This window comes from Somniosus microcephalus, chromosome 11 (genome assembly GCF_052327205.1).
Source record: "Somniosus microcephalus isolate GS21.2 chromosome 11, FLI_Smic_1.0, whole genome shotgun sequence".
NCBI classification, from domain to species: Eukaryota; Metazoa; Chordata; class Chondrichthyes; order Squaliformes; family Somniosidae; genus Somniosus; species Somniosus microcephalus.
Window position 1 is genome coordinate 116,940,470 of NC_140997.1, and position 13,984 is coordinate 116,954,453.

At 52.0% G+C, this 13,984-nt stretch overlaps 1 protein-coding gene across 1 annotated transcript in view; it reads right to left on the reverse strand.

Annotated features, from left to right (window-relative positions):
* Window positions 1-3,617: 3,617 nt before the first annotated feature.
* Window positions 3,618-13,984, reverse strand: part of LOC147110843 (voltage-dependent calcium channel subunit alpha-2/delta-2-like) — a 2,842,873-nt gene continuing 2,832,506 nt past the window's right edge. The window contains exon 38 of the mRNA XM_085999971.1: window positions 3,618-5,769. Coding sequence (XP_085856097.1) covers window positions 5,641-5,769 — 129 coding nt within the window. The 3' untranslated portion in view covers window positions 3,618-5,640. The remainder of the gene's footprint in view (window positions 5,770-13,984) is intronic.

Here is a 13,984-nt window from a genome sequence, read left to right on the forward strand (position 1 = left end):
GCTCCTTTCGCATTTCACCCACTGTCCTGAAAGTGTGAGCTTTTGTGTCGGGAAAGGGGAGCCAACGGTCTCGGTGTGGGATGTGTGAGGAGATTTAGAATGGGACGGGTGTGAGGAGAGGTAGAACGTGACGGGTGTGAGGAGAGGTAGAACGTGACGGCTGTGAGGAGAGGTAGAACGTGACGGGTGTGAGGAGAGGTAGAACGTGACGGGTGTGAGGAGAGGTAGAATGTGACGGGTGTGAGGAGAGGTAGAATGTGACGGCTGTGAGGAGAGGTAGAACGTGACGGGTGTGAGGAGAGGTAGAATGTGAGGAGAGGTAGAATGTGACGGGTGTGAGGAGAGGTAGAACGTGACGGGTGTGAGGAGAGGTAGAATGTGACGGGTGTGAGGAGAGGTAGAACGTGACGGGTGTGAGGAGAGGTAGAATGTGAGGAGAGGTAGAATGTGACGGGTGTGAGGAGAGGTAGAATGTGACGGGTGTGAGGAGAGGTAGAATGTGACGGGTGTGAGGAGAGGTAGAACGTGACGGGTGTGAGGAGAGGTAGAATGTGAGGAGAGGTAGAATGTGACGGGTGTGAGGAGAGGTAGAATGTGACGGGTGTGAGGAGAGGTAGAATGTGACGGGTGTGAGGAGAGGTAGAACGTGACGGGTGAGAGGAGAGGTAGAACGTGACGGGTGTGAGGAGAGGTAGAATGTGACGGGTGTGAGGAGAGGTAGAATGTGACGGGTGTGAGGAGAGGTAGAACGTGACGGGTGTGAGGAGAGGTAGAACGTGACGGGTGTGAGGAGAGGTAGAATGTGACGGGTGTGAGGAGAGGTAGAATGTGACGGGTGTGAGGAGAGGTAGAACGTGACGGGTGTGAGGAGAGGTAGAACGTGACGGGTGTGAGGAGAGGTAGAATGTGACGGGTGTGAGGAGAGGTAGAATGTGACGGGTGTGAGGAGAGGTAGAACGTGACGGGTGTGAGGAGAGGTAGAACGTGACGGGTGTGAGGAGAGGTAGAATGTGACGGGTGTGAGGAGAGGTAGAACGTGACGGGTGTGAGGAGAGGTAGAACGTGACGGGTGTGAGGAGAGGTAGAATGTAACGGGTGTGAGGAGAGGTAGAATGTAACGGGTGTGAGGAGAGGTAGATTGGGAAGTGTGAGAGTAGAAGTATAATGTGACCTGTTCGAGGAGAGGTAGATTGTCAACCTTGACAGAATTTCCCATCACTGGAAAACAGAGAAAGACAGACGGGAGATGCTGGAAATACTCAGCAGGCCAGGCAACATCCGTGGAGAGAGAAACAGAGTTAACATTTCAGGTCTGGGACCCAGACCTGAAACGTTAACTCTGTTTCTCTCTCCACGGATGCTGCCTGGCCTGCTGAGTATTTCCAGCATTTTCTGTTGTTATTTCTCAATAAATATCAACCTTATTAACTGGCATGGTTGCTTTCAGTGGTCTATGTTGTTGTTTAAAAATGAAAACTGCCCATGGACAAAAACGTCGCACTCAAGAGTAGTTTGTCACCGGCCCAGTAAAAATAAAAATTAGAGGGAATATTGCTTCCAAACCAACTGCTTTGAAATTATGATGACTGTAATGTTAGGAGTTATTCAAAGTTCTACAAATCCAGCCAGGAAAATAAAATGCAAGCACCATGGGTGAGTAATTAAAAAATATACATAATAAAGTAACAGCGTATGGAGCACATCCCGCAGAGACTGCAGGTCAAACTCCTGGCACGTGGTGACTGCACTTTAGAGTTTCCTGTATTAAAGTTAATTCAAATGTGAGCAAGTGTCAAATGTGCAAGTAACATGTCCATTCCTGCAGAGGTCAGTGTGTCAACTCTTTTCCCATTATTTATTTTTTTACTCCCTCTGCCCTTCCCATTTCCCCTCTGCTCTTCCCGTTTTCTCCCCTCTGTGCTTCCTGTTTTCCCTCATCTGCTCTTCCCATTTTCTCTTCTCTGCTTTGTATCCTCCCTCTGCCCTTCCCGTTTCCCCTCTGCTCTTCCCGTTTTTCCTCCTCTGCCCTTCCTGCTTCCCCTCTGCTCTTTCCGTTTTCCCTCCTCTGCCCTTCCCGTTTCCCCTCTGCTCTTCCCATTTCCCCTCCTCTGCCCTTCCCATTTCCCCTCTGCTCTTCCTGTTTTCCTCCTCGGTCCTTCCCGTTTCCCCTCTGCTCTTCCCATTTTACCTCCTCTGCCCTTCCTGTTTCCCCTCTGTGCTTCCCGTTTCCTCCCTCTGCCCTTCCCGTTTCCCCTCTGCTCTTCCCGTTTTCCCTCCTCTGCCCTTTCCGTTTCCACTGTGCTCTTCCCCGTTTCCTCCCTCTGCTCTTCCCATTTCCTCTCTCTGCTCTTCCCGTTGCCCCTCTGCTCTTCCCGTTGCCCCTCTGCTCTTCCCGTTGCCCCTCTGCTCTTCCCGTTGCCCCTCTGCTCTTCCCGTTGCCCCTCTGCTCTTCCCGTTGCCCCTCTGCTCTTCCCGTTGCCCCTCTGCTCTTCCCGTTGCCCCTCTGCTCTTCCCGTTGCCCCTCTGCTCTTCCCGTTGCCCCTCTGCTCTTCCCGCTGCCCCTCTGCTCTTCCCGCTGCCCCCTCTGCTCTTCCCGCTGCCCCCTCTGCTCTTCCCGCTGCCCCCTCTGCTCTTCCCGCTGCCCCCGCTGCTCTTCCCGCTGCCCCCTCTGCTCTTCCCGCTGCCCCCGCTGCTCTTCCCGTTGCCCCCTCTGCTCTTCCCGTTGCCCCCTCTGCTCTTCCCGTTGCCCCCTCTGCTCTTCCCGTTGCCCCCTCTGCTCTTCCCGTTGCCCCCTCTGCTCTTCCCGTTGCCCCCTCTGCTCTTCCCGTTGCCCCCTCTGCTCTTCCCGTTGCCCCCTCTGCTCTTCCCGTTTCCCTTCTCTGCTCTTCCCCATTTTACTGTTTTCGGCTTTGCCTGTTTCAATCTACTTTCTACATTTTTCTTACCTGTTCAATTCTGTTATATTCCTTCAGCTGTCCAGGTCCGTTGTACTGTTCTCTCTTTCTTGTCCCCATCTCCCATAAGTATTGCAGATCCCTGACCTCAAAGTACAACTAAACTGGGCGCAGATTACAGGGATTTGTGGAAATGTAATAGCATAGGCTTCAACATGGAGAGAGAGAGACAGCATCCTGAATGTGATGTGAGTCATGTGGAGTGCAGCATGGAGTGTGGTAGTCTAGTGATGGAACTCCATGGACACAGAGGAAAGGCAGTAGGTAGAGGAGAGTGATGTGGAGTGCAGCAGAGAGCTGACCCAATGGCAATAGAGGTCAGCACATGATATGTGGCAATATGGAGGATGCAACAGCTGGACATTGGAGATAATGGGACCATGGTGTAAGCACAGATCATCATGATACAAGGACAACATGCAGTACAGGCACCTCCAGTGCCACTAGTGGTTGCAGCTGGGATTCCAGCAAGTTCACATTCTTACCCTAGCTGCTAAGAACCTCTGAAAACAGCTGCTTGCTTGTGTTATAAAACGTGCAAGGGTTTGTTAAGAACTAACAAGGATCCTTCCAAATGAGATAAAAGTGAAGGCATTTCCTAATGAGGATAATTGAAAGACGGTACTTACCAAAGAGAAGTAATAAGGTACAACAGCAACAATTTGCATTTATATAGCGCCTTTAATATAGTAAACTGTCCCAAATAAAAAGTGGGGGTGTTTGTTAATGAAGGTTCGTTTATACACTGACTTCCTAGTGCTAGTTTGTGCTGATGCTAAAGTTGCACCTTAGCTCTGGTGTTGAGGCCTAACCCTGCCTGACTCCAGAGAGAACCAGTGCGAGACCCCTGGGAGAGGCAGTCTCACGCCATTTGGGTTTGACATTAGCCAGTGCAGGGTCAGACCTGGTTTGAAAATGCTCAGAGTTGGATCTCTAGCCAGTTTTTCTTTAAACCCAGCTGGAGCTCATTTAACTGCTTTGGGAGTGCAGACACTCCCACTCCTGCTGTCTAAAGATTGACATTGTAACCGCTGGGAAGGGGAGCTCTGTGCATGGTATCAGACTGGTAGCTGCAGTTTAAATACACTAAGGTGCACTTGCTTGCTAACAAGGACTACTGAGATGCGGTGCTTGTTAATGAGAGCCAATAAGGACGCTATGTTCCCCAGCCTGAATAAAAGGTTATTCACATGAAAATAGAACTAGGGGAGGAGAGCAAGAGTAACACACAGCAAATAGTTTTTGGATATGAAGTTTATTTTATGAGTGAACCACTGTGTATAAGTAACATATCTAAAGAGTAATGTCCTCTTGGGATGGTAGAGATTTAAAAATCCCCAGGTGTGTAAGTTTTATTTATAGGGAAGTTTGATATCTAACAGGTGTTGGATTTCACTCACTATAGCCACCTAGAGTGTCTATAGTTTAACAATATCACAGCACTTAACATGTCCAATAAATGCTACACTTACTGACTTTTGTTCAACGATTTCTTGGACGTTATTCTTCCAAAGTGTTGATCTTCCTCAAGGAACAGATGCACAAATAATGAGCCTGTCTGTAGGCAACACCCACTCGGCTTACAAATAACGTAACACACATTCTCTTTCTCTCAAGTAAGGGACTCGACAACACTTTCGACCAATCTCAACTAACATATATTACACACATCCTCGATCACCATAGGTCACTTACAGTCATCTATAAGCAGCACACAGTGGAAAGGGGAGGCTGGAACAAGCCTCCACCATGAGTCACCCCCCCCTCCCCCCCCCCCCCGTTTTCCTCCTCAGTTACCCCACGGATGGTAACTGCGCAAAACAACTTTTTACGATGAGACCGTTTCGTTTGGATTTTTCTAAAGTTGCCTGTGACATGCGCCTGCACATCTGTTCCACAGTTACAGCCAGGTTTGGGAGCGGAAGGCAAACAACAGCTGGAGAACCTGAACCTCTGACAGGGCACCTGCCTGGTAGCAGCCCCGGTGCTCAGATGAAGGAACATTTAAGATGAGTTTAAAAGAATTTGTGAGGTACATATTTCACTACTGAGGGCAGAGAGCTCCCTGAATAAAAATGGAAGCAGTGGTATAAAAAGGAAGGATTCTGGCAACTGGAAGGTAACAATGAGTAACATGCTATCCTGACTGCTGATGTCATTATGTTACAGCCACTTCAGTTGGAGAACTGCCCTGTAACTTGGCTGTCAATCAAAATATGTGATCAAAGCCATCTCATTTGGCAAAACTAAGTAGTGCATAAATAAATGCAACCTGTCTCAAAAGCAGATAAAAGCAGAATATACCAATGGAAGTAATGCTATCCAGTAACATTGAAACTGCCAAGGTCTCCTATTAAATGTAAAGAGAAAGTCTGGGAAAGCAGTGGGGCCCACACAAGGTGACGATGGGCTCCTCTTGCGTTTCCCATCTTCTTATTCATGTAAAGGGTCTTCCACAAAGCAGATCCATGAAATCCTGCTTTCCCCACAAGTTATCTTGCCAGGAAAATACTGGTTGTCCAGACGACCACAATAGACCAGCTCCACACACACACACAGTTTGCAGCTCCACCACATGACAACACGGAGATGTGAGACTGGAATGAAGAATTAGGCTTCCAGGGGAAGGGAAGTCCTCAGCCATGAGAATCGCACAGCTGATAACTAGTTACAGGAAGGTCCCAAATCAAAGGCTGCTGGCCCAGGGAAAGAGGTTGAGATTGGCAGTCCAAGACAGGAGAAACAGCTGCAGAGCTAGTAAGATGCAGAATGAGGGCATCAACAGGGCTCCACCACCGCAGTCTGAGGTATTCTCCTGCAACAATGACAAACACACCTTAGCAGGTCCAAACAGATAACACAGTACATCACATAGAATTTACAACACAGGAACAGCCCATTTGGCCCAACTGGTCCATACTAGTGTTTATGCTCCACATGCGTCTCTTCCCATTCTACTTCATCTCACCCCATCAACTATTCCTTTCTCCTTCATGTGTTTATGTATCTTCTCCTTAAATGCATCTATGCTATTCACCTCAACTAAGGATGACAAAAGGGAATATCAAAAGGTTAGAAAAGAAGTCAAAAAAACAATTCAGAAGGCAAATAGAAATGTCAAAATTAAATTATCAAGGAATATAAAAAGAAATAGTAAAGTATTCTACAGGCTGTAAGATTTGCAAAATTTCTACATTTTCCCAAAGGTTATTATTAAGAAAAGGGACCCTGCATGGACATTTTAATGAAAAAGGGTACCCAAAATGGCGTCCGCACCTCATGGCAGAAAGCCTGTGAGATTTTTAAAACTTGGACTCTGCGGCACAGGCAGCTTGTGAAGAAATCAAAACCAAAGCTGCAGTTTCTGTGAAGAGAGACTTTGCCTTTGTAAAACCAAACAGGACTTTGAATTATGTATTAGATCAAATTGGAGACAAATCTAAACCCAGTTAGGCCTATAGTTAAGGCCATCAAGCAGTTTGCATATATAATCGGCAACAGATTAAGGAAGCCATCGAGGCTGGACAGGCCCATCAAGGTACATTCATGACAAAACAAGTCAATTATCGGGCCGGTAGATGCGATTACCGGCCATCTAAAAACAGTTAGAGTAGATTGCCACCGTTATTTAAAATAGCCCACCAAAATTAAGACAAAGAACTAACCTGATTTGGCGCGCAGTTAAGGGCCATCCAAAGAAGTATAATTGTAGGCCCACCAGCAACCCTCTCTGCTCTGCTCTCAGCCTTGCTCCAGCTCTGGCCCCTCGCCCTTGTGGCTGCTGCTCTTTCCCCGTCCCACGCTTACCCCCTGGTCTTTGCCTGTGCCTTTTCCCCACTCCATCCGGACTCGCCCAGGCACTGCATCAGGCAGACATGGACAATTCAGGCCAGGCGAGGCGGGACACGACGAGGCGAGGGGGAGACAAAGTGAGGAAGACGACTGAAGACAGGCTTCAAATCATTGGGCCTTCAGCCTTAGCTGACCTGCGACTATCTTCATGCAAACTCAAACTGTCGGCCGAGGAAGAGAAACCGCCATCCCTGCAAGGTAAAGTACCCAAGCAGAGACTTTAACTTTGGGGTACTTGTACCTGGACAATGCTCTTGCAGCACCCGGAGACCACGTGGCGATGGCAGGCTCCAGAGAGCACCAAGAGCGGAGCCCGAACCCCACCGCTGTTTCAAGTTCAGCGGACCCCTTTTGATTGGTGAGCATGAAGTTCTGACCCCTCATAGCTTAATCTAGTTAGGTATAGGGGGTGGGATAAGGATAAGGGGATTGTTAAAATAGTTGTTTTCCCTCGATGTGCCGTGTGTTCCCCATTCCTGTATAAGTATAGTTATTCTTATGTATTTTGCCTGTAGAAGTGTATACCAGTAACTTTTTCATAAGATTGTATTAATTTCCTCTTCGATAAAAATCTTGGTTTTGCTTACATCCAACCACCTGTCTACTCGAATCTTTTCTGTATCGCCGCCTTGTACCTAAGTCCGGTGTCTAGAACCCAGGGGCGTGGGAGCGATTCGAACCGCTCACAAACAGTCAGAGGCATAACTGACTGGGCGTACGCGCCATCCCACACAACCCCCTACATAATGGCGACCGCGGCAGGACATCAGCAACAAGGTTGCGATGCAGTGGACAGTGGTTTGGATGAGCGAACCATGATGGAGGAACGGATTTCTGATTACGTGTTTAGCAAGGTGAATATCGCTAAGAAGTGGATCACCACTCTGTTAAAGGCTGGGCGTCCGATAGATGCAGCAGCTAAGTGGACAGAGGGAAAGGAACACAAGAAGTCCTTAGAGAAGGCAGTTTGGCTGATGTGCTTTAAAAAGCAGGTCAAGCTCTTGGACAGGCTCGTTGCAGCACAGGCAGTTGAGTTAAGGGAGTCAGCCCTGGAGATCCAGGATAAGGCTCTTGCAGGGGAAAAGTTATTAGTAGCTTTGCAGGCTTTGAATCAGGAGAGAGTGCATTTAGTGGGAGAACACAAGGCCCAGTTGGAATACCTATGGTGCCAAATCACTGAGGCCAAGGGAAATGAGTTGAGGTTGCGAGAGAAAAACGCCCGCTTGGCAAGGCAGATGGGAATGGGAAGAGAAAGTACAGGAGGTAAAGGCAGCATATAAGCTAGCGAGCGAACAGAGGTTTGAGGAGGCAGACCACAGCCCCTGTAAAGAGAGGATAGAAAATCTGAGCCGGGCCCTCCGGAAGGCAAAAGGCATGGTATGCCTCATAAGTCCAAAGGCAGGCCAGGCAGATTTTATGGGGAACGAGGGGAGGACAGTTCCAACGTCACCGGTAGTGTCTAGGGACAACCCGGTTGAGAGAGAGAGGAGACCTCACGACCACCACCCGTAGCACCAAGTTTCAGCGAGGTTTGGCAGCAAGGGGGGGTGGAACCCAGGGTGGAGCCAGAGGTGGAGGCGGAGGTAGAGCAACCCCCGCCAGGGAGGTCGGAGCCAGGACCGATGTGCCCAGCACAGCATCGGAGGTTCAGCCCACCCGCCAATGGCGACATTGAGGGACCCCTCCAAAACCAGTTCGTATTACCCTTTAACAACCAACAGCTTAGGGCTATGGTCAACCATCTCCCGAGGCTCTCCGAAAAGGAAGACCCCTCGATCCACTTCAGGGAAGTAGAGCAAACCGCCAGAGTCAAAGACTGCGATGACGCTGAGAAGGCCAAAATACTGCTATTCTCCCTGGAGAGTAATCTCCTCCAATCCCTCTCTGACAAGTGTAAAAGGGGGCAGTGCGGGTATGAGGAGCTTAGAGATGCGGTTTTGGAGGCCATGGGGATGGATGAGGGAAGTCCTTTCTCCCGTGTGGAGAAAACGATCCAGCCCGCAGGCCTTTGCGGACCGGCTGTGGCCGGTGTACCGGAGGGCCTGCCGGGGGACGCCGGACCGGGCGTTCCTGAACGGGGATTCCCTGACGCATTGGCTCCGCTGCCTGGTGGCAAACAGCTTGCCACAGGTCCGGGCCAAGGCAGAAGCCTGGTTCGATCCCAAAAATCCCCAGACCACCGAACTTACGGTAATTAGACAGCCCACTCTGGCTTACAAAAACGGTAGGGCAGCCGATGCACACCCACCCAAGGGAAAGGTGCATGAGGTAAAACCCGGACCGAGTAGGAAAGAGTGGCACCAGGAAGGGAGTAACCCCCCCACCACCAAGGCCAATTGTTACGGGTGTGGGAAGGATGGTCACTGGCGGAAGGAGTGCAAAAACCCTTGGAAAGATAACAAGGGAAAGCATCCCACAGCCCCAGCCCAAAAGGCGGGGGCAGGGACCCCTTCCGCAGAGGTCGAGTCACTTTTGGACGCCATGAGGTCCTTACTGACTGGCCAGGGGAGAGTAGCAGCCGCCACCGGTGCTCTCACCCCATCCAACCCACAGCTGTGACTGTTTATCTGTGTTCTCTCCGATATGATGAGTGGAAAAGACCCCTTTTGGCGATGGAGGTGGAGAAGGTGACAGGGACCTATCTGTTAGACACGGGAGCATTATGCACCGTGGTCTACTCAGCTAACCCCGCCACCTCACCTCTCTCCAGCGGAGTCCCATACAGTCTATCGGGGTTCACGGGTAGGGAACAGGCCGGCTCGTTTTCCATCCTGCTCGCCATTCGGATAGGACCGCTCCGTTCCAAGTGGACCTGTGTCCTGGTGAAATGGGACGTGGAGGGTGGAAGAGGGGTCCTGGGGGCCGATTTTATCGTAGGCCTCGGGATCCTAGTGGACTTGAAGAATCATTGCCTTTGGGGGGCAGGTAAAGTAAAGAACAGAGAGGCCGTAGTAATCCCGGGAAAGGAAGGGAAGGGGACCCTCTGCACCATGAAGCCCAAGGAAGATTATAACCTCGGGCTCATGGTCAGCAACACCCCACCAGAGTTCCAGGCATTTGTGCAGGCCCACCTGGCCACATTTGCCACTCACAAGCACGACTGCGGGAGGGTCACAGGGTTTGAGGTCAGCGGAGACGGGGACCCCATGGCCCGACCACAGAAACAGTATAACTTCCCCAGGGAAGCAGAACCGGACATAGAAGCAGCCATGTCCTCATTAGTGCAGTAGGAAGTTCTGAGACCGATAGCTACTCACGTGAATTCTCCATTATGGCCGGTCAGAAAGCCGGACAATTCCTGGAGGGCCACGGTGGACTATCGAGTGCTCAATAGTAACATCCCAGCCTGCGCACCCACAGTGGCAGCAGTTGCCGACCTCATCGGGAGTATTCCAGCATCCGCGACCACTTTCACGGTGCTGGATATTTCAAATGGGTTTTGGTCCATCCCTGTAAGGAGGGAGGATCAGTACAAGTTTGTCTGACAACAGTACACATGGAACTGTTTGCCTCAGGGCTTCCACAGCAGCCCCAGCATTTTTCATCAGTGCATGGCCAACAGTTTAAAGGATTTTAGCCAGCCCAGACAGTTGATTCAATATGTGGATGACCTGCTCCTGTTCACTGATTCAAAGGAGGAGCATGGCCTGCTATTGGCCGAACTGCTGGAGCTGTTAGAAAGAGCCATAGATAAGGCTAGGAGGGAGGCGGTACAAGAACTACCAGTCCCTAACACAGTAACGGGTGTGAGGTCATTTCTGGGGCTAACCGGGTACTGTAGAGATTTCATTGAGGACTATGCGGCCACCGCAGCCCCTCTGCTCCGACTCCTACACAAGGGAGTAGAGTGGCTTTGGGATGAGGGTTGCCAGGCAGCATTTGTCAAGCTCACGAAAGACTTGCAGACCGCGCCAGCTCTAGGGGCCATAGATGGGGGGAAAGAGTTTTTCCTGGAGGTAGCAGCCAGCGGGGACAGCCTGATTGCTGTGCTGCTCCAAGAGCGGCACGGCCGGCTGCGGCCGGTGGTCCAGTCCTCCAGGATACTCACTGATGTGGAAAGGAGCTATTCCAACTGTGAGCAGCACCTTTTGGCCACACATTGGGCTGTGAAAAGATCATTGATCTTCACAGACACCTCTCCCATCACCCTCCTCACCCATCACACACCCATCCAGATGCTTCTGGACGGGAGGATCAAGGATGGAACAGTGAGCAGTGCCCGCATTGCTCGCTGGACCTTGCTCCTCTCACAGATGAATCTGAAGTTGAAGGGTCTCTGTGAACCAAAGCACGCAGCAAACCTGGTATATCCTGGAACAGCCTGCCAGTGTTCCATTGAAGGGGTTTTGGAAGTAAACATAGGTTTACGGGCCGGGATACACCCCACAGGCCGTGAGATCTATGTAAACGGTTCCAGCACGGTATCTGCTGGCGAGCGTCTCACGGGGTGTGGAGTTTATGACCCAGCGGCAAACAGTGCCCTGGCGATTAAGCTCCCCAGCTGAACTGTCCGTGGTGGTGTACGTTGTTACACACCCCGAAATCTTCCCACCCCCTACACAATTTGCTCGGACAGCATGTACCTGGCCATCTGGTCCCGCCACGGATACACCTCCGCTGACAGGAGACCCCTCACAGTAAAGCCTCTGCTGGAAAAGATCCTGGCAGCAGTGGGGGAGGAAGGGGAGGTTTTCATTCACAAGGTGAAGGCCCATTCCTCCACACAACCCCACGGCCAAGGCAACCAGCAGGCTGACTTGCTCGCCAAGGAGGGTGCCCGCACAGGCACTTTCTGGGACCCATTTGGGTCCAGACCATGGCGGCGGTCAGAGGTAGGGACGGGACCCAAGGGAGTGTAGGGGGTAGCGTTAGCCCCAGACCTTAAGACGGTCCAAGCCCAAGACCCCGTCCTAAAAGCAGTCCTCAGTGCAGTCGCTGAGGGAAAGGGAATAGAAGGTCCGTACGGCACAGCGACTCACTCCGTTAAAGAGGGTATGCTGTTCCGGGGGGAACAGTGGGTTGTGCCACAGCAGCACCAGAGGGAATTCCTTCAACTGGCCCATGAGGGGCCAGGAGCGGGACACCCCGGGCCCGAGACCACCTGGCAACGGGTGGAACAGGCGGAATGGTGGCCAGGACTCAGGGACGATGTCCGCGAGTTCTGTGCAGGCTGTCTTGTGTGCGCTGCGAACAACCCTGACCCCCACAAAAGGGAGGTCCCTATGGGACATGTCAGGAGGGTAGAGGGACCATGGCAGTCGATACAAGTCGACTACATCGGGCCCCTGCCCACCGCCCAGGGAGGCTATAAGTACTGCCTAGTCCTGGTGGACGTGTTTACCAAGTGAGTAGAGGCTTTTCCCTGCAGAGCAGCCACAGCTCTGGGTACTGCCAGGATCCTGGTCCGGGAAGTGTTCTCGCGGTGGGGACTACCACAGTTTGTGGAGTCCGACCAAGGGAGTCACTTCACCGGACAGGTGATGCAGAACACCTTTATGCTGTTAGGCATTGAAGGGAAATGGCACGTGGCCCACAACCCGCAGTCATCAGGGATCGTGGCGCGTATGAATCGGACCCTCAAAGAAAGGTTAAGAAAGGAGACGGTGGACTTGCCCCGTAAATGGGCCGAGGTCCTACCGTTGGTTTTGATGGGGATCCGGGCCAGCCAGTCTAAAAGCACGGGGTATTCCCCGTACGAGCTAATGACAGGCAGGGTTATGCGGACCCCCACCCATGTACTAGCCCCGGTGCTCACGGAGGGTCAGCTCAGCGAGGTCAATCGGGACAGGTTCGCCCAAAACCTCTGAGCACCTGAAGCAGGTCCATGAGCAGACAGCTGGGAACATGGGAAGGCAGCATCGGAGTAACCGATTGCTGCTCGAACCCAGAAAGCACCACGAGTGGGAGGTAGGAGATCAGGTCATGGTGAGAAACTATGCCCGAGTGGGGAGTTTGGAGCCATTGTACATGAGGCCCTACAGTATTGTAGATAAAGCCAGCCCCATGGTTTACGCCGTGAAGATGCCCCGGCGTACAAAATGGTTTCATATCAACCAGTGTAAGCTGTTTACGCCCGAAAGGGGAAAACAGCCAGTTGGGAAAAGGTCGGAGGATAAAGACCCTCAGCCTGCAGCAGGAGCGAGTTCAGAGACTGCACAGGCAGGCGCTGTGGCTTGCTTGAAGGGAGGGGCCATCCCGCCCCTCGATTGGGACACTCCCCCACTCTTCTGGGATCCAGATGAGGGGGAGTGACCTGTGGGCAAAAACCCCGCCCCAGATCCAGCCATGGGACCTGGGGGCGGAGACTCTCAGCTTGCAGCAGCAGGCTGCGAAAAGTTACCTGCCCCCAGCCCAGGTTCGGGAGGGGTCAAGCCTGAGGGAGCAGCGGTTCGGGTTAAAGGCCCAGCGGCCAAGAAAGCCCCACCCGTCAAGGCCCCCAGAAGGTCCCCACGGACGCCCCAGCCAAGAAAGCCATGGTCACCAGCCCTCCAGTTACCAAGGGCTGCCCCTCGAGCCAGGGAGAAGTCCAAGGACAGAGGTCCTCGGCCAGCAGCCATGGGCTGCGAGGGACCAACAGGGAAGGACGGTGCGGTCACGCCGGGGGTGGCGGTGAGCCACAGGCCGACCAGGGATTAGCCTGGCCGCCCAGAGATGGGCGGCGGATGTATATAGTTTTAGTTTAAGTTTGCGTTTATTGTTGAGTAATTATTTAGCTTAAGTTTGGGTGTTTTTGATTTAAGTTAAATAAGGTGATGGGTAGTTTTAAGTAAGTAATCTGCTAAGAGAGTTTATATTTGGGGTCGAAGTCGCGGGACCCGACCATGCTTCACCAAGCCAGAGAATCTCTTGGGGACCTGGCTGCATGTTTTTGTATCTTTTGCAGAAAGATTTTCAGGATGAAGGGGATCACGATCCTATTCGCCCTGATTGGGATGAGTGCCGGAAGACGGGGCGACGTCCAAGACTCCCACATCTATGGGTGCTCGGGAGACAAGACGTCCACAGCGATCGATGGAAGCGGTGAACGGGATACGGAGGAGACCGCCGTCTACGTCCATGAGGGAAGGTGGCCAGGATGGCTGGGGTCCACTTCGTCTCAGTACTCCAGTCAAACCGGATTCACGTACGGGGAGACCTCCCTCCTGTGCCCCAGGGTACGGGTCGTTACCACGAGGGTC